Source organism: Agelaius phoeniceus, chromosome 4, assembly GCF_051311805.1.
Source record: "Agelaius phoeniceus isolate bAgePho1 chromosome 4, bAgePho1.hap1, whole genome shotgun sequence".
NCBI classification, from domain to species: Eukaryota; Metazoa; Chordata; class Aves; order Passeriformes; family Icteridae; genus Agelaius; species Agelaius phoeniceus.
The window spans coordinates 71,842,154-71,861,541 of record NC_135268.1 but is presented as its reverse complement, the minus strand read 5'-3'; the positions used below and the strand labels follow the sequence as shown (position 1 = coordinate 71,861,541).

General features: G+C 47.6%; 1 protein-coding gene across 3 annotated transcripts in view; it reads right to left on the bottom strand.

Annotated features, from left to right (window-relative positions):
• The window catches only part of PTPRA (protein tyrosine phosphatase receptor type A), a 127,449-nt gene that overhangs the window by 23,287 nt on the left and 84,774 nt on the right, over positions 1-19,388 (bottom strand). For 2 of the 3 annotated variants that reach the window (XM_054633095.2, XM_077177867.1), the window contains 4 exons: positions 7,084-7,162; positions 6,303-6,668; positions 4,342-4,359; positions 465-549 (listed from right to left, as the gene is read on the bottom strand). In XM_054633095.2, coding sequence (XP_054489070.1) covers positions 465-549; positions 4,342-4,359; positions 6,303-6,668; positions 7,084-7,162 — 548 coding nt within the window. Of the gene's footprint in view, positions 1-464; positions 550-4,341; positions 4,360-6,302; positions 6,669-7,083; positions 7,163-16,084; positions 16,279-19,388 lie in introns of all 3 variants that reach the window. The other variant, XM_077177868.1, reaches the window with a different exon arrangement.

Sequence of the window (19,388 nt, the reverse complement as noted above, 5' to 3'; positions counted from 1 at the left end):
ACAGTGAAAGGTGCACAGGGACCATGTGAGGTTTAGTACCCAAAACAGTTTGGATGTTGGATCCTGCTTGCTATCAAAATGGGAATCAAGGAATAACACATTGAAAGGACTTTGTGTTCAGCCTCCTTGGATTACTCAATCCATCATTTGCAGCCTCACAAGGAAACTTCACCTGCTTTTCCCAACACTGACAGGGCTTCAGTTCAATCCACCCTGCTAAAAGTGACATTTTGAAAGGCAGAACAGGAATTCCCCACAGGAGGAGCAGCTTTGCAGAGAAAGGAATGAGCATCATTCACCAGATAACCCCAAACATCATTTTCATTCATTGTCCTTACAGGTTTCTTTTCAAAGCACCAGCTGTGTCAGCCTTTAGCTTGGGAGACAGCACAAAAGGCTCATTCCTGTTCATTCAGGAATTGTTTCTGTCAAACAAGGCAACCCAGCATTAAAGCAGCTCTTACCTCAACATGTACAGAACAATAATAATAAATACTATGACTAGGAGGGAGGACAGGGCCACCATCACAGCTATAATGGGAGTCTCATCTGCAAGAGGAAGAGAAAGGTGTGGTTATGGACATTGGAAAACATCCAGAGCCATCATTTAACAATTTCTGCTTGAAGAACAATTCTGATGATGGTATTAGTAATAAAAACATAATAAATAATAAATAGTATTAAGTGATGTTGCAATTTTCCAGCCTGAGAGTGAAAACAAAAAAGGATGAGTGAGCAGCATGTGCCTCAGACACTCCCAGGTCAGATTAAAACCTGAAACCACCACTCAGAGCACCTCAATCTTCTCCAAGAGTTGGTCACTGTGAAATTGTGACCTTGCAGATGAAAACAGTGATGGAGAGAGTTGGGACTGGGTTTTTTGGGATTCCTTCTGCACAGCTGAATGTGCACGTGGTGGCCCAGCAGCCACCAGCAGAAATTTCCTCTGTCAGCTGGAAATCTTCAGAAAAGAAAAAAAATCTACAAAATTTTCCTGCCTGAGACTTAAGGGTCTAAGAGAAGTTCCTACCAGGCCCATGAGATTGGTGTAAGGAATGTTTGGTATGTGATAAGAAACTTTATATTAAAATGGGAGAAAACTGTGACCTAAGATCCCACAGCCACATTCGGAACACCACCACGATTTTGCTTCCAGTTCTTTGTCAAACAGGACAAGAGGACAAAGCTTCCTGCTGCCCCTGGGGTCTGAACAGCTCCAAGGGTGAGATTTGGTGTGGACCAGGCTGCCCAGAGCAGCTGTGGCTGCCCCTGGATCCCTGGGAGTGTCCAAGGCCAGGTTGGACGGGGCTTGGAGCAGCCTGGGATAGTGGGAGGTGTCTGGGATACAACTGGATGAGTTTTAAGATCCTTTCCAACTCAACCATTCCACAATTCTGTAATTATAGAATAATTTGGGTTGGAAGTGACCTCCAAGGACCATCTAGTTCAACCCCCTGTGGAAATACAGAGTTTGGAGAGCAGGAGAGGTCAGACACCACCAGGCACCCAAGTGTGACCCAATCTGGCTCCCTTGCAGAAGCTCCTCAAGGGCAGGAACCTCACAATTCCCTCACAAAACCACTTAAATTACTCTGAAACACTCCCATCCTGCACGAATCCCACAACAGATTTTATTTTCCCTTTAAAGAACCCATTTCTAGCTCATGCTGGAGGTCAGTGAATCAGTGCTTGGTGCTGGCAAATCACCCAGATGGGTTGGAAGCCAAGCAGCTCCAACCAGGGAGTAGAAGTGCCCTGAAGGGCATTTTTTCAGACAAATGTGGATGCCAGCCATGCCAGCTGGGGATATTTCCATTTTCCATCAGCTCCCTCCATCTGAGGGGGCCACCACACTGTGTCTACACAGCCCCAAGAGGCTGCAGGGCTTGACCCTTTTCCACCTTCTGTGCATCCATTTCCCTGCAGATTCCTGCTCCATGTGGCTCAGCAATTTCAGCCAGCAGATTTCCTTAGGGTTTATTTTCCCTAGGGGTTTATTTTGCCCATTTCCCTATTTTTTTCCCCCTAGGAGCTTACTTTTTCCACCTCTGAGCTACCCAAGGGCACTCTGATTGTATTTCTGTGTTTGTCCCTCTGTGCTGTGAGCTCTGGGAATGTTATTTCTATTAAAACATATGATTTTTAAAATATTTTCTAAATATTTCTATTAAAACATGATTTTTGTGTCATGATTTCAAGGTAACAGCCCAGTGTGGCAAATAAAAAAAATGAATTATCCTGGTTTTGCATGTTTTTGTCCTTCTCATCTATTGCCCTAATGTGGCAGCACCTCCCACAGCCCAAAAGGAATTTATTTGGAATTCTGCCTCTCCCTCAGCCCAAAAGGAATTTATTGGGAATTCTGCCTCTCCCTCAGCCCAAAAGGAATTTATTCTGCCTCCTGCACACCTCAGAAGGTGATGAGCCTTGGCATTCCCCATCTTGACACTTCCCAAAAGCAAGAACAGGTTGGTCTTGGCCCAACCACAGCCAGCCCTGGCCTCTCACTGAGACTTCTGAGCACAGCCACCATTTCCATCCTGTGTGCAGGAGAGGAAGAAGAGCTGCCATGCCAAAACCTGCGGTGTTAACCCACTGCTGGACCATTTTTTCCTGCCTTGGCTGGAGTTAAGCTCAGCCTAAGCAGTGCTGAGCTGGGCTGGAGCTGCAGGATGCAGATTTGAGGGCAGGGGTGGCTCTGGCAGCAGGGTGCAGGGAGTTTGGAGGTTTTGGGTTTTGGTTTTTTTTGCAGCTGTTCTTCTCTGCCAACCCTCCCAGAGCTCCTGTGCTGCTCCAGCCCCAGTCTGGGGGCTTCATGCTGGCAATCCACCTGGAAAAGGGACAAGGACTCAACCTTCTGCTCCCCTGGTGCTGCCACAGTCCTGAGCTTGGAAGGCAGCAGGAGGCTTAAATCTCCTCCTGGCCCCTCTGAGGAGGCACCAAACCCCCTCTGGAGGCTGGGAGCATGGCTCAGCTGCAGGCAGAGGTGCTTTGTGGGCTCTCACCCAGACCTGGGTGCAGTCATGGCAGAGGGATGGGGCTGAGCAGCCCTTCCCTGCTCACAGCTGGCAACATCTGCCTGCAAAACCAGTCACAGAACGGTTTGGGTTGGAAGGGACCTTGGAGATCGTCCCACTCCCACACCTTCCACCATCCCAGGTGGCTCCAAGCCCCATCCAAGCTGGCTTTGGACACTTCCAGGGATGGGGCTGCCAGAAATCTCTGGGCATCCCATGCCAAAGCCTCACCACCCTCACAGTCAAGACTTTATTCCCAATATCTAATCTAAACCTACTCCCAGTTTGAAGCCATTTCCCCTTGTCCCATTTGCTCTTGTTAAATATCCCTTATTTAATCTGATTTCCTAACTATATTTATAATAATATTAGCAATATTAATATAAATCTTGTTAGGAAGTCAGATGTATTCCCTTTTTTTTTTTCCTTTTCCCTCAGGAGCAGGGATGAACAATGGCAGAGAGAGCACAAAATCAGGCCTAAGCCAGGCCAGATCTGAGGGAATTACACTGAGCATTTCTGCAGAGGCTTAGCCACAATTTCAAATGAGTTCCCTTGGACCTGCATCCCTTTTATTCCCTCTGTTCAATTCCCTGTGCTGCCTGTCAGTGCTCAGAGCATCAGTCTGTTTCCTGGCTGGGTGAGGCAGGCACAGAGAGCAGCACCAGGCAGAGTTTGCAAAGCTGCAGCACCCATCAGAGTCAGGATGAAAACACACAGACAGAGGCAGCTGATTCCCCCAGGTGGGAGCCAGCCCAGCTCTGCCCGCTCCTGGGGTGATAAAGCCATCAGTAATTGCAAATATTCTGGTAGGGATGCCAGTTCTCAGAGCTGAGAGATGGAAAAATGTCCCTAAAGTGCTGTTCTCTTACAAGAAATGGATTTGTGTTACTGCTTGCCAACAGAATGAGGAGAACAATAATTATTCCCATCATCTGCTGGATGGGTTTGGATCAAATTGTGTAAGTCACAGTCAATAAAGACAATTCAGCAGCAGCAAAAAAAAAAAAAAAAACAAACCCAAAAGGAAATATCCTGAATGGCTTTTTAGACTTTGGTCATGCAGCTCTAGGGACGTGCTGACATTCTCAGAGCAGGAACAATTGGTACCTAACAGGACATGTACAAATTGGAAAGGGATTGTTTCGTTCTAGAAAGAAAAGCTCAACAGAAATTAAGATATCAGTGTGTCACCAGCTCTTTTAAAGAGCTTGAGAGGCTTCATAAAAACACATTTGGAAGTCCTAAGGAGAGCTCTCTAATAGCAGAATGCTTCTGGAATTGTTTTTACTGAGTAAAGAGCAATGAAATGTAACATTCTTACCTCTTCTGTCAGAGTTACCTGCAGAAAAAGAAAACAAAAGTCTCTTAGCAACAAAGGAACAAGACATTTTAGTAAGTCAGGAAGGATCAAAGACCAAGACAGGAACAAATTTAGTAACTCTCATCATCTGCCTGTAAATCTTTCCTTTAAAACACTAGCTATAAAACCAGGGTGTTCAAATGAATTTCTGAGTAAGGAAAAAGGAACAAATCCTGAGTTTTTATCAGCAGAACAAGGAGCTGAAGCCAAGCGTTAACATCACTAAACACAGCTTACTGTTTAAACCCATAACCAGCAAGTCACTGGTGTAATTCATTAGCACTTAAATACCAAGAGATTAACACTGATGCATCATTTTAAGAGTATGGCTGAGCCAAGAGTTCAATTAGGAGCAGCTGGGCTCAGGGATGGGGCGAGGAGCATCCAAGGGAAGTCTCTACCTGCTGGGTGGGATGGCTCATCCAGAGGGCACAGGGATAAACCTTGCCAGGGAGAGCAGAGCCTGGCTTTCCTGGCCATGAGCTGGGTGTGAAGAGCTGCAGCACAGGCCTGAGGACAATCCTGGTGGATTTGGACAAGGGGGAACTGTCCCTATGATGTGTGACCTTCTGGCTCAATCCCCTTCTCGAGCACCTCTTAATTCTTCCAAGATAACACCAACATTTCCTGTTAAATCTAATTTAGGGCTGCCCTCATGGCAAGGGCAGCCCTAAAACTGATTTTGTTCCTTGATAAATTACTTGAGATAAAGAAAGAATTAGGTTTGATCATTTGTTCTCTGGGCTGACATCAAGTGAGAAGCCACTTCTGGCCTTGATGGTGTCGTGGCATACACCAGGGGAGTTCACCAAAACTGGTAACCCAAATCACAAAAAGGCAGTGGGGACACAAAAATGAATAAATTCAGCCCTGCCATGAGCAGACATCATATTACAAAATCCAGATATTAGCAGCTTAAGGCTTTTGCCTCCATCTCTCCTATATGGAGGCTACATTTACACCAGACTTGGCCCATGTGTGTGTCTGAGGCTGTGCCAGACTCCTTCACTCTGCAAAAAAAGATTTGGGTTGGGAAGGAAGCTGGATGAGCTCAGGGGTGGCAGAACACTACAAAAGCTGGGTTCTGAACTTCCTTCAGCCACATCCCTTCCTATGCTGGTAGCAAAGACAACTCCACTGCAGCTTCAGGGGCTGTGGTTTCCAAAGATTCCCAGAGGAAGAGGGCACACACATCCCTTGGGAAATTGGTTCTTAAGGAATACACACATGACACCTCCCTGCATTAACTCCACCATCATCTTGTTTCAGGGTTTTCTAATCCACAACCAAGTTACCAATCCTGCTTTTCCACTAAATCCCAAGGTCTTGCAGGCACTGTCATCTTCCTGTTGCACGTTGGAGACACCCACTACCCAAACTGGGTCTCAAACAATACAAAGAGCAAACCATGGCTGAAGAGCAACAGCTTAGCAAAGATTTCTGGTCACCTGAGCCTCTTTTTGCCTCATTTTTCACTCTTAACCAGGACTGAGCAGCCAAACAATGTTTTATGGGGTCATTTTCATGATGTGCCAAGAGGAGAATGAGATCAGGATGCCAACAGAGACAACTCTCTCTCATCTGGACCTTTCAAAGATTGAAGTTGCCCAACTGATGGGGAAAATTGATAATGTAAGGAGAGGATCACAGAATAGTTTGGGTTGGAAAAAAAAGATCATCTAGTGCACCTGTGGAGATCTTTCATACATGATCTTGGCCCAAACCTTTGGTCAGACAAACCTCATCAGAAGAGTTTTGAGAGTCCTCTTGTTTTGCATCACCACAGAACTGTCCCCAAAGCGTTTTTTTGCTCCATTTTGCTCAGCCGAACAAAAGAAGAGCAAAGAAACAAACCCAGAGGCAGGGTGGCCTGGAGAAGAAGAAAAAGAAGAAGAAGAAGAAGAGTTGGAGGAGGTGCCTACCATTGTGGGAAGCAGAAGAGGTCTCCTGTGTTGTCACCACCATGCTGGAATTCCTCTCTGTTGTCTCTGCCTCCGTGCTGGGGACGGTGGCGCGCGGGGCCGACGGCGTCACGCTGGGGAGCAGGGATGGGGCTGGAGGCACAGGCTGGGTTGTCCCCAGGGTGGAGGAGATGTTGAGGCTGCCAGTGGTGGCATTGGGGGAGATTCTGGCAGTTGTGGTCGGAGGAGGTTTTGGTGCTGTGGTAGGAACAGTCCCTGGAGTGCTCATGTTGAGTCTGTGTGTGTTGGGCGTGGTCCCATCCTCAGGACCTGCTGTAGGAGCTTTGGTGGGGCTCCTGGGGGAGGTGGACGCTGTTGTGGGTGGCTCTGAGAAGGGAAAAGCACAGGGGAACCTCTGTGAGATTCTCTTCTGTGATATTGAGGGGTTTAGATGCTAAAGATTCATGTGACTGTAACTATAAGGATAAAACACCCAACAAATCCTGAGCCCAGGACAGGAAATGCTCTGCACAGCAGGAAATACAAATGTCAAAAAATATAACCTGAACAGGAGCTATTTATGGGGATGTCCAAACATTAGAGCCCCTGGAGGTGGGGATCAATATTGCTCAGAGCCAAACCTGTGGGCCTCATTTATGAGCACCTGAAGCTCATCACCCTCTTTCCAACATTTTCTGTTACAGCTAAGTGGAGGGCAGAGGGAATGAGACACTGAGCACATTCCCACTCACTCCTTTGATCCTAAAGATGGGATAAAAGAGAGATAAGGAGCACAGTTTACCTGTTGTAACGTTGTTAGCACCTACACTTATCAGGCCACTTCCGAGCAAAAGGAGAAAGAGCCACAAATCCATGTTGACCTGGGGAGGAAAGCACAGAGCACTTATTAAACCCTCATGCAATATCATGCCAAAATATTCCAAGATGGGGATGTTGCTGTGCATCTTGTAAAGCTCAGAGTGGGGAGTGGAAGTGTGGCTGGAGTCCCTGCAGACATCTGGATGGGAAGGATTAATGGGTGAGTTCGTACAACAAGGGGAATGAACATGGAGAAATCCCAGGTTTGTGGAGCAGCAAAGTGTCCATGGATGAAGCAGGGAATGGGTGAGCTGTGGGAGAGCATGAGAAGAACAAACTGAGCACTAAAACCAAATATCTGGTCTTAAAGGAGATTAATAGTTTATATAGTGGTCTGCAAATGGCTGTACTCTGAGCAAAATCAAAGGCAATTCAGCTGAAGACCATGGCAAAGAACCTTGATCCCAAATGCCCCAGGAATGGAGGCAGGAATGAAGGAGAGATCAGCTCCTCCTGGCTCACTGACACCTGAAATGCTCCAGGGCAGGGGCAGAACACTCAGCTCCATTCAAACCCTGCTGGATTCCCTGTGTATGTGGTCAGAACAAACACTCACACAATAATCCAAGAAGATCAGCAAGTTCAGGCTGCACGCCCATACTGTACGTGCTTCCCAGGAAATGTCCAGCAGAATTACAGGACGATGACATCAGTAAAATCATTTCCCCCAGCCCTTTCTAATACAAGATTTTTATGGTGATTTCTTTCCTCTGGAGACCTCAGAAAGCTCCTGAGAAATGGGTATCATTATCCCCTCCCAAACACCTACGGATCCAGAGGCCCAGAGATGTGAGACGTCATCGTGCTGGCCAGGACAGAGCCCAAAGCTGCCAAGTCCAGGCCAGCACGTGGCCATGGGGCCTTCCAAGGATGGGCCAACACCTCTCCTCTGCTCTGAGCTCAGAGAGGGCTTGCAGACAGCTCTGCTCCATGCCATGGGCCAGCAGCTGCTGCACGACTCCCGTCCTTCAGGCTTTTGTCCTGTGTCCAGTTGCATCTCCAGGATCTCCCAGGAGAGATCTCGCTGCCAAGTCAACCTGAGGAGCTGCCAAGAACGGGTTTTATTCCCTCCCCCTCTAATAGATCTTGTGTTGTTTGTGCTTCTTCTATTTATTTAAATCTGCTTCATCTAGACCCATCCCAAACTCCGGGCAGAAGGACAACACTGAAGTCATCCACACGCTGGAAACGCTATCAGCAATACAAGATCCTCCCACCTCACCCAGGAGTATCCTCCCACCAGCACCACCTACTTACATGTTTTTCCTCCCCCTCCAAAAGAAAACCTGGCAAAAATTGACCTTACTCAGTGACCAAAAGGTCAGACAAACCCTGAACAAGAAGGAAACCAAGCTCTGGAGATAAGAGCTTTCCACAGGCTCTGTCCATGGCCAGCCCTGCTGCTGCAAGCAGGGCAGGGCTCTTTCTCCAAGGGTCCCACTGGTGTGAGCAGCCAGCATTCCAGAGGGTTTCATCACCAGTTAAAATATCTGTCTGCATGAATTTGAACTGATTCAGTCCTCCTGTCACTGCTGAGAGCAGCACTGGTCCTGCAGTGGCTCCCCCAGGCTGTGCTCCAGGGTGGGATGTCAGGAAAAACCCACAAGCAGTAGTTTGATGGTTTGATGACATGTTCCACTCATGGTGGTTAATACACCCCACTGAGCTTGGTCAGACACTTGTCAGAGCCTGGTCCACACAGGTTTGGCTTTGGGGAAAAAAACTAATATTTATAAGGAATAAATTCTTACTTATTCTTATTCATCACCTGGGAGGGTGGTGAGGCACAGGATGCCCAGAGAAGCTGTGGCTGCCCCTGGATCCCTGGAAGTGTCCAAGGCCAGGTTGGACAGGGCTTGGAGCCACCTGGGATAGTGGAGGATGTCTCTGTCCAGAGCAGTGGGGTAGAACTGAATAATCTATAAGGTCCCTTCCCAACCCAAACAATTCCATAATTCTATGATCTTTGTACCTTTCTTCAGGAGACAGATTGTCCAAGCATCCCACTATGGAATCCCACAGGAATAAGGTGCTCATCCTGATGGGACCCAAGTGCAAAAGCAGGAGGAAGTTAAACACACACTGAAACTCCAGAGAATGGAAAAGATGGCACAGAGATGCTCTGAAAACCTCACAAGGGCTGATGAAAGCACCAAGATCTCGTCATCACAACCACTTCCCTCACTGGGAACCCATCACTGCCACAACAAGGACACTATGGCAAGGGAAAGGGGAACACTCATCTCTTCTGGAAGAACTGCTGGGAAAAAAGTGACCACTCACTGTTTTTTGATGAATATTTGCAGAGAAACACCATTCACTGAGGTGGATATGGCTCCCTTCTCTTCCCCTAATTTGTTTTTCAAGAGTTCCCTTCCATTTGGGATTCTGTTCATTTGGGATCCCCATTAATTTTGAGTTCTGTTTATTTGGGATTCTGTTCATTTGGGATCCCCATTCATTTTGAGTTCTTTTTATTTGAGATCTCGTTCACTTGGGACCCACAATCATTTGGGATTCCCATTCATTTGTGGTTCTGCTAATTCATGATCCCACTCATTTGGAACCCCATTTTTTTGGCATTCCATTGATTTAGTACCCCATTAATTGAGGGTCCCTATTCACATTGGGTCCTCATAAATTTGGGATCCCACTCATTTAGGATCCCTGTTCATCTGGCATCCCACTCATCCCATTTCTGCTCCTGTTCTGGGCAGAGCCTCCCCACGTCCTCCCCACACTTTCCCTTGGCATTAAAGCAGGACACAGTGTGGGAGCAAAGAAGGAAAAGCCATGAATTCCCTCTCTGCTCTCCATTATTGGGAAATAACCCACAAAGGACAAAAGAGTTTGGGTTTATTTCCATAAACTGTGATTGCTACATGGATGAGAGCTACAGGAGATTCCTGGACTGGCTGCAAAGCCACTTTGGGATGGTGGGATGATCACAGAATCGTTTAGGTTGGAAAAGACCCTTAAGCTCATCAAGTCCAGCCATCGATGAGGGTCCCTCCTTCACCGAGCTGCCAGCACAGCTCTGGGATTACATCAGTGAGCAGGGAGCTCTAAACCCCCCTTGATTCTACATTTAATCAGTTCTTTGATCCATGAGTGGATTGCAGGAGGAGGAAGGGCTTGGCAAGGGGAGATAATGCTGGATTTCCCCAAGCCTTTCCCTGCTTTTGTGAAGAAAGCTGGATGCGGGCGGTCCATGCAGAACCTGAGTTTTTATGGCTTTATTACTGTGACTGTCAGAAGGAATGGGATGCTGGGAGCATCCCAGCTTGCTGTGCACATCATTACCCAAAAATCCAAATCCCTGGAGCTGCTCCTGTGACCGGCAATCAGCTGCTAGAGCTGCTTTATCACCTTAAAACCAGATCCGGAGCAGGGAGCAGGCAAAGAGCCCTGTGCTGGGGGAGGGCTGTGCCAGCCCAGCTCCCACTTCCCATCCCCTGCTCTAAAACCCTCCCTATTCCCAAAAGCAGCATAAATAACGCCGGCACTTCATCATTCCCCACTCCTTAACATAAAAGGCCTCGAGAGTCCTACCCCAAAGCTGGAGAAACCCGAGTCTCCCTTCCCCCTCGGCTCCCCCTCCCTGCTGCTTTCGGAAACGGAGAGGAAATACTTGTAATGTTATCAACATAAACACAGCTCTTGGCCGGCTGCAACATCCTGCGAGCTCTGCAGAAAAACACCCTGACGTCAGGGCGCCGGCTCTGCCCAGGAGAAGGGAGCTGGAGGCTCTGGCAGCGCTGCTCCACAGGCTTGGGATGCTCGGCATCGTGGCTCCTTCTTTTTTCAAAGATCAGCCTTGGAAAACTCAATAATTGCTACTGGTGTGCCCATAAATATATATATATGTATTTTTTTTGTGTGCATAGATATAGATATATAGTGTATGTGCACTGCATTCTTCCATAAACTGCCTGGGATCTTCCTTATAGGAAAGGCTGGATTTAAAGCTGCATATCCATATAGATAGAGATATGGATATATAGTGTATGTGCACTGCATTCTTCCATAAACTGCTTGGGATCTTTCTTATAGGAAAGGCTGCATTTAAAGCTGCATATCCATATAGATATAGATATATAGTGTATGTGCACTGCATTCTTCCATAAACTGCTTGGGATCTTTCTTATAGGAAAGGCTGGATTTTAAGCTGCATATCTATATAGATGTAAAGATATAGATATAGGTATACAGTGTATGTGCACTGCATTCTTCCATAAACTGCTTGGGATCTTCCTTATAGGAAAGGCTGGATTTTAAGCTGCATATCCATATAGATATAGATATATAGTATATGTGCACTGCATTCTTCCATAAACTGCCTGGGATCTTCCTTATAGGAAAGGCTGGATTTTAAGCTGCATATCTATATAGATATATAGTGTATGTGCACTGCATTCTTCCATAAACTGCCTGGGATCTTCCTTATAGGAAAGGTTGGATTTTAAACTGGAGGATGTATGTTTTAAAAGAAGCAGATCTTGTCAGGATGATTGATGCCGGAGAGGGGAGAAAAAAATAAAGGAAATAATCTCTTTATAAAGTAATAAGTAGCTTCAAAATGCCTGTGCTGGTGCTACAGGGGGGTCAGGCTGCAGGATCACCCTGCCGTGCTTGCAGAATGCAAAGAATTAGAGTTTATTGCTGCAGAAAGTGCCCAGGTCCAACCCGGATGCAGCCGTCCACAATCAAAGGCAGGATTTACCCCCACCTCTGACATATTCCTAATTCCTGGAAAATGAGGCAATCTTTTTCTGTGTGCACTGAGGAGACACAACCTGAATTCTAACCAGCTTTCCTGGGACCCCAGAAATCCCTGGTGTCATCAGGAGGATGCTGAAAGGCAGTGGCTCGACTGTGACTGCCTCGTGCTGGCTCCAAGTGCAGTGAAAAATAAAAATAATGTTCAGTTTTCCTCTTTTTTTTGTTGGCAGGGGGAGAGGGTGCAGAACTGGGAGCAAGGTTGGCTCTTTGAAGCAGCTCACAGTAGGGCGAGAACAAGCACGAGCATAAAGAAAGGGGAAAAAGGTCATTTTTTTATTCTTTTTGGTGGCAGCAAGCCATCAGCATGGCTCAGCCACCCTGCAAAACAAACCTGCCATTCCCTCTCCCCCTCCCTGCTCCTTTTAAATCCTGTTTGTGAATTTCCAGCTTCTCACTGGAGCTGAGATCCACGGCAGAGGAGTTGGTGCATAGCAGGGCAACTTCATCATAACCCAAAGCTCTCAATGAGATGCAAAAAATGTAAAAACACACATGGAATAGCCGAGGGCTGCAGTGAGCTGGCCATCACAGGGAGAGAAGAATTGAATTTAGGGAGGAAAAAGGGTTTTGTTGCACTAAAACGCGGTGACTAATTCCTTGCATGTGTCTCCGAAGCTGAAGCGAGGCCTTTGATGTGTCACTGAACATTATCCCCCACCCTCTGCTGTTCCACTCTTCACCAGAAAAGATGAATCACAGCAGCCATTCACCCCTTCTGAAAATCCATTTAGTTTTCTTCTTTCTTTTTTATTTTTTTTTCTTTCTTCTGTTAAATAAACAGGCGGCTCCACACGAGCGACAGCCCCTGTACGGAGCGGGGCAGGAGGAGGAGGAGGAGGAGGATGAGCCTGTGGGCAGGGCCTGCAGCTTGGCTTTCTCCACCTGCTCAACCTTCCACAAATCACTGCTCTCCTGCACATCAGGATTTGCTCATGGCATGGTTTGGAAGGCACCTTAAAAACCATCCAGTTCCAATCTCCTGCCGTGGGCAGGGACACCTTCCACCATCCCAGGCTGCTCCAAGCCCTGTCCAGCCTGGCCTTGGACACTTCCAGGGATCCAGGGGCAGCCACAGCTTCTCTGGGCACCCTGTGCCAGGGCTTTAACAACCTCACATTAATGAATTTCTCCACCTAATTCTGTTTTCTGGCAGTGTGAAGCCATTTCACCCTGTCCCATCACTCCACACCCTTGTCCAAAGTCCCTCTCCAGCTCTCCTGAAGCCCCTTTAGGCACTGGGAGGTTTTGAAGGCCTCCCTGGAACCTTCTCTTCTCCAGGTGAACACTCCCAACTCTCCCATTTATCTCCAGAGCACAGGGGCTCCAGTTCTGGGAGCATTTTCATGTTCTTCAGTTCAACACACACTCATCTTTAAAAGAGTAACACCATGATAAGTGCAAGGAGGGAACTCAACCCTATTCCCACCTGGATTTCTGGGCACCAAGAAGTATCTGTCACTGCTAGGATAATGTTAAAATCTGTTACTCTGAACCAGGATCAGCCTTTCCTGTGGATATGAACCTGAGTGAGATGTTAACCCATCCCATGGTGATCCTGTCTCAAAGCCCACCCAGAAACAGCAATGTGTGTGAAGCCATCAAGGGGGGATGGAGAGGATCAGGATGGAGAGGATCAGGAGTTCACCAGCCAGAACCTGCATGGAGGTTCTCCAAGCAGGTCCAGGGAGGGGATCCTGCCCCTCTGCTCAGCACTGGGGAGGCCACACCTGGAGCACTGGGTCCCAGGACAGGAGGAACATGGACAGACTGGGGACAGCCCAGGGAGGGGACTGGGAGAGCTGGGACTGCTCAGAAGGAGAAGAGAAGGTTCCAGGAAGGGCTGGGAGAGCTGGGACTGCCCAGAAGGAGAATAGAAGGTTCCAGGAAGGGCTGGGAGAGCTGGGACTGCTCAGAAGGAGAAGAGAAGGTTCTGGGGCCTCATCCCTGTCCATGCACACCGGCAGGGAGGGTGCAGAGAGGACAGAGCCAGGCTCTTGCCAGGGGTGGTCAGGGACAGGACAAGGGGCTGTGGGCACACACTGACCACAGGAGGGTCCCTCTGAAGATCAGGGAACACATTTTGCCTGTGAGGTGCTGACACAGGTTGCTCAGGGATGTTGTGGATTCTCATTCCTTGGAAATATTCCAATCTTGTCTGGACACTGTCCTGTGGACCGGATCTGGCAGCTCTGCTGGTGCAGGAGGTTGGATCAAATGACTTCCAGAGGTTCCTTCCAAAATCAATCACTGTGATTCTGTAACTGCCTGTCCTGCAAACTTTTCAAAAGGCAAATCTGCTGGGATTGAAGCTCATAGTGGAGTAAGAAAGCAGCCAGGACTGAGGAGGAGATCCCTACACCGTGCAGGATGTTGGAAGGGCTTGATAAGGATCACCAAGTCCAACTCCTGATCCTGAACAGGACAACCCCAAAAATCACATGTGTACCTGAGAGCTTCTGAACACTTCTGGAACTGAAAAATAAACTGGTGAGGTTTTCAGCAAAAAAACCACCTAACCTAAAAATCAGAGAAAAACAATAAATGTGGATGTTTTTGGGACATGAAATAGTTCCACTTCCTACAAAGATGCAGAAATGGTGACAGTGGGTACCAGTCACTGCACCAGAGAATGGTTTGGGTTGGAAGGGACCCTAAGGATCATCCAGTTCCAACCCCCACAATTAGCCCCCTGTGACTGGCACATCAGACCTTACTCTTCTGTAATATCTTGCTTTTAGGAAAGGATTCTGTCCCTGCATGTTTAAAAACAAGCAACTACTAACAAAGAGCCTACAGACTTGATGGTCTCATGCTAAAAATATGAAAGTAAAAGCCAGGGGATGAGGCTGGATCCCTGGATGAAGTCAGGAGCAGATTTGTGGCACATCTAAGACCAAGGCCCTCAAATCCTTGTCCATGGAAGGGCACCCCTGCCACAGCCACCACCTGGAAACCGCCCGAGGTACCTCAGAGGGAAAGAACTACAAATACAAATCACTTTCCTAATAATAATTTTCCTAATAACTCTTCATAATTAGGACAGGTTTAATTTGCCCTCAGCCACTCTTTTCTCCTGGCACCACAGATGTGTGATCATGGGAATATGTGCCAGTTGCTGCTGCAGAACAACCCGGGGTGGCTTGGGGAACAAATTATGGAAGAGACAGAGGGGATGAAAAGCTTCCTGGGCCTGTAGCAATGGAGAATGGGCAGCTGGAGAGGGTTTCCTAAAGCACAGAGCACTGAGGAGAGACAGGTGAGTGCCAAGAGAAGGAGAAGTTTTGAGGAGAAGAGCAGAGGGAGCTGTCAGGGCACGGAGGAGGAAGATGAAGGACCAAGTCCAAGCCTGGTCCAGGAGGAAGGTGCTGGGACGGAGGTGAGGGAGGTGAGATCTTCTCTGGGATGATTAACACAGATCTGCCACAGAAACACCCTCAGAGCTTGTAAAAACCCCTGGCAAGTACAAGAGCACTCTCCTGGTGTGCTTTCCCCACGGGATCAGCGCTGCAGCCGCAGCACGACACCGGGAAGTGGAGAACAACGCCAGGGAGGCACGGGAGAAGCTGCCTCAACTCATTATTCCAAACCATTAATTAATAATCCAAACAACAAAAAAAAAGTCAAGGCACACAGGAGCATATTTCCTTAAATATCCCGTTCTAGGGTGTCCCCTCCTAAGTCCCAGGCGTGTACAAAGGAAAACATGAGCACAGTTCACGTTCCAGCCAAGAAAAGGACGGGCTGATTTTGATGGAGGAGTCAGGATGAAGGATGGCTATTATTCAGCATGACAACATCCCTACCTAGCAAAATGCCTTTCAGAGAGAGCGAGCGGTGCGTGGGGAGGAGAAACGAGGCTTAAAATAAAAGAAAACCCCACAAAGGAAAAAAATAAAAAAATAAAATAAAAGCCCAGCTTTTTGGGCTCAGCCCTTTCTGCAGGAGCGGGATGAAGTCCCAGCTCCACGCCGAGATTGAGCCGGGAGCGTTGAGGCAGCGAGGGCTCGGAGCATCCTACTTAAAACAAAGGTGTCGGCGGGGGATCACTCGCATGACAGCCTTAAAATCTCCTTAGCGAGGCTCAGCCCCAATTCAAACGCATGCGTTCGGTCATGCAGCTTAATCTCCGTGCTTGTGCTTACCCTGAAATCCACCGGGGACACCTGTAGGTGCGGGGAGCAGCCAGCCCGTCCCACGGAGCAGCCCCCGGGGCTAAGAAAGTGCCGCGGGAGCCGTGAAATCACCGCTTTACCTGCGGTAATTCTGCACCGCTGCTCAGTTCAGCCCTGTTGCCACAGTAACACTTGTGGTGTAGCCGAGATCACTGATTATGAAACTAGGAAAAAAAAAAAAAAATCAGAGGCTGCTAATTAGGATATACTCCAGTTCTCCAAAAGCTCCATATTAATGACATTACGATTGCGAGCGCAGGGAAAACAGATGCCAGGAAGAATCACCTCGGTCAGCACCCGTGGCCAACAGCTGCTTTTTTTTTTTTTCTTTTTTTTTTTTTTGGGTCTTTTTTTTATAGACAGGTCTTAAAAATTCAGCCTGCAAATTCCCTGTAAGATCGACTTGTTGTTTTCCTCCTCTTTGAGCAAACGTGCAAGACTCGGTGGAACAGTCTTTACTCTTTACATATATTTGCATGTATTAGACTGGGGGAAAAAAAACAAGGGTTGAGGATGAGGTACAAATGGTGACAGCCAGAGAGGGGCCAGAGATGCATCCCCTGCATCCTTCATTAACTGTGTTTCTCTGGTTTCCAGATGAACCAAAATCATGATTTTACCAGTGGCTGCGAGGGTTTATAAACAAGGTTTGCAAAGGAGGGGAGCTGGATTTGAAGCGTATTCCTCCCTGACTTCTGTCAGTGCCAAAAGCATTGTGAGGCACGTCTTCTGCTGAAGGTTTCGAGCTGAAAAGTCTGACTGGAGCAGTTGTGCTGCCAGACACAACTGTTTTTCAGCACAATCCACAAATAAGACATCAGAGCGTGTTTCCAGGTGAAAGGAAAATTGCCTGACAGGTATTTCTGGAGCTGCAAGCCCAGAGAGATGCTGCTTTAAAAAGTCAGCTCATCAAAATGCCATGATTTTTCCATTTTCTCAGATGACCAATGCAGTGAGTGGATGAAATGGTGCTGAACGTGCAGGGCCAGGGAAAAGTGAGTTCATGGATTTTAGAGAGTTTATAAGAGCTTCCTATCCTGAAAGTGTCCAAGGCCAGGTTGGACAGGGCTTGGAGCCACCTGGGATAGTGCAAAGTGTCCCTGCCCATGGCAGGGGGTGGAACAAGATGGACTTGAAGGTCCTGTCCAACCTGGCCTTGAGGACTTCCAGGGATGGGGCAGCCACAGCTTCTCTGGGCACCCTGTGCCAGTGTTTTACCCCTCTCATTGTAATAAACACATTCCTTACATCCAGAACTGGAAGAACAACTGGGGACCCACCTCTTTATCCCCTGCTTTGAGGCAGGAAAATAAGTGAGATTAATTTTTTTTCTCCAGCAGCATCACCTAAAGCCTTGAAAGCACAGAGTCCCCCATTCACAGCTGCATGAAGCAATTTCTTCTCCCACTCATCAGCAATACTGAGGAAGTGTTAGATGGAGTGTTAATTACCTATAAATGTGATTTATTAGCTGGAAACAACACAAGACACCACCAACCATCACAGAGAAGCAACTGGCCAAGCATGAGGGCACCAGGTCCTGGGCAGACTGGGATTGGCACATTACAGATAACAAATTAATACAACCAGTGGGATTCAGCTGCATTTGATGGTTTAGTTGGAGGCATTATTTCCAACCTTTTAATAGGCTTATTTACAGGAATTAGTCCTTTAATGCTGTGTGCTTGTGTATCCAGGGCAGTATAAGCTGGCTGGATGCAACCACAGAGAGAACATCTGCTTTTGTGAGCATTTAGGGAAATTATTGCCAATTACATGGATGGCAGGTGAGGGCAGCTGGGGAGGGAGGATCTGCCAGGAGGGATGAGGAGCCTTGCTAGAAGCTGATGTGAGCAGGAAGTGCCCTTGGAACATAAATATCTCAGCAAAAAGGAGCTGCTGCCCAGAGTGCCACCAAAATACCCTCAGCAAGGAAAGGATTTCCAAAGCCTGCAGAGTTTAGGAGTGATCCCTGTGTCAAGGGACATATAAGCTGGATAGCAGGAAAAAGTTTTTTACAGAAAGAGTGATAAAGTTCTGGAATGTTCTGCCCAGGGAGGTGGTGGAGTCCCCATCCCTGGGTGTGTTTAACAAAGCCTGGATGTGGCACTGGGTGCCAGGGTTTGGTTGAGGGGTTGGGGCTGGGTTGGACTCGATGATCTTGAAGGTCTCTTCCAACCTGGTCATTCTGGGAATTCTGTGAATCCCTGTTATCATTCACACTGTCAGCATTTTGAGCAGGTCAGTCTCCCAAATATTTCTTCTCATCACACCCTGCTTGCTCCAGTGGCTCTATTTCCACCTTTATCTTTCTTTTTGTCCATCTGTTTTCCATCAGTTTGTCTAACCTGCCTTTTCTTCACCTTCCCATCTCCCACGCCCAAGAGAGGTGTCCTTATTTAAAGCAAAGTGATGCTGCAGGCACAGGTCATGGAGCCAAGCCAAGCTGGGCACCTTCCATCATTGCCCCAGCTATAAAAACATAATGTAAAAATGTATTTTTATGGGTGTGACCAGAAGGTCAAGGGAGTGCTGTGTCCAGCTCTGGGATCCCCAGCATCAGAAGGACTTGGAGCTGCAGGAGCAAATCCAGATGATGTCACAGAGATGCTCCAAAGGCTGGAGAAGGCTCCATGGAGACCATGGAGGCCCTTGCAGGGCCTAAAGGGGCTCCAGGAGAGCTGGAGAGGGACTGGGGACAAGGGATGGAGGGACAGGACACAGGGAATGGCTCCCACTGCCAGAGGGCAGGGATGGATGGGATATTGGGAATTAGGAATTGTTCCCTGGGAGGGTGAGGAGCCTGGCACAGGGTGCCCAGAGCAGCTGTGGCTGCCCCTGAATCCCTGGCAGTGCCCAAGGCCAGGCTGGACAGGGCTTGGAGCAGCCTGGGACAGTGGAAGGTGACCCTGAACATGGTAGGGGGGTGGAACTGGATGATCTTTAAGCTCCCCTCCTACCCAAACCACCCTGTGATTCTGTATTTCTGAGATTTATATACCTATAAACCGATTATAAACCTAATATAATATAGCTACTACAAATTATATATAGATTTTACTATAAACCTACCATAAACCAAATATCACTGCAATAAACATATTTCCTGCTGACTCAAGATTATAAGAACTAGTCCTAAACACCATGGTGGGTACAAGCCCCTGCTGGTACCAACACAAAACCTAATGTTCAGTAGCTCTGAAAAATATATAATTAAAATACAGCTTCTTATCTTTGAAGTGATTAACCAACATCCTGGGACGACTGACTTTTA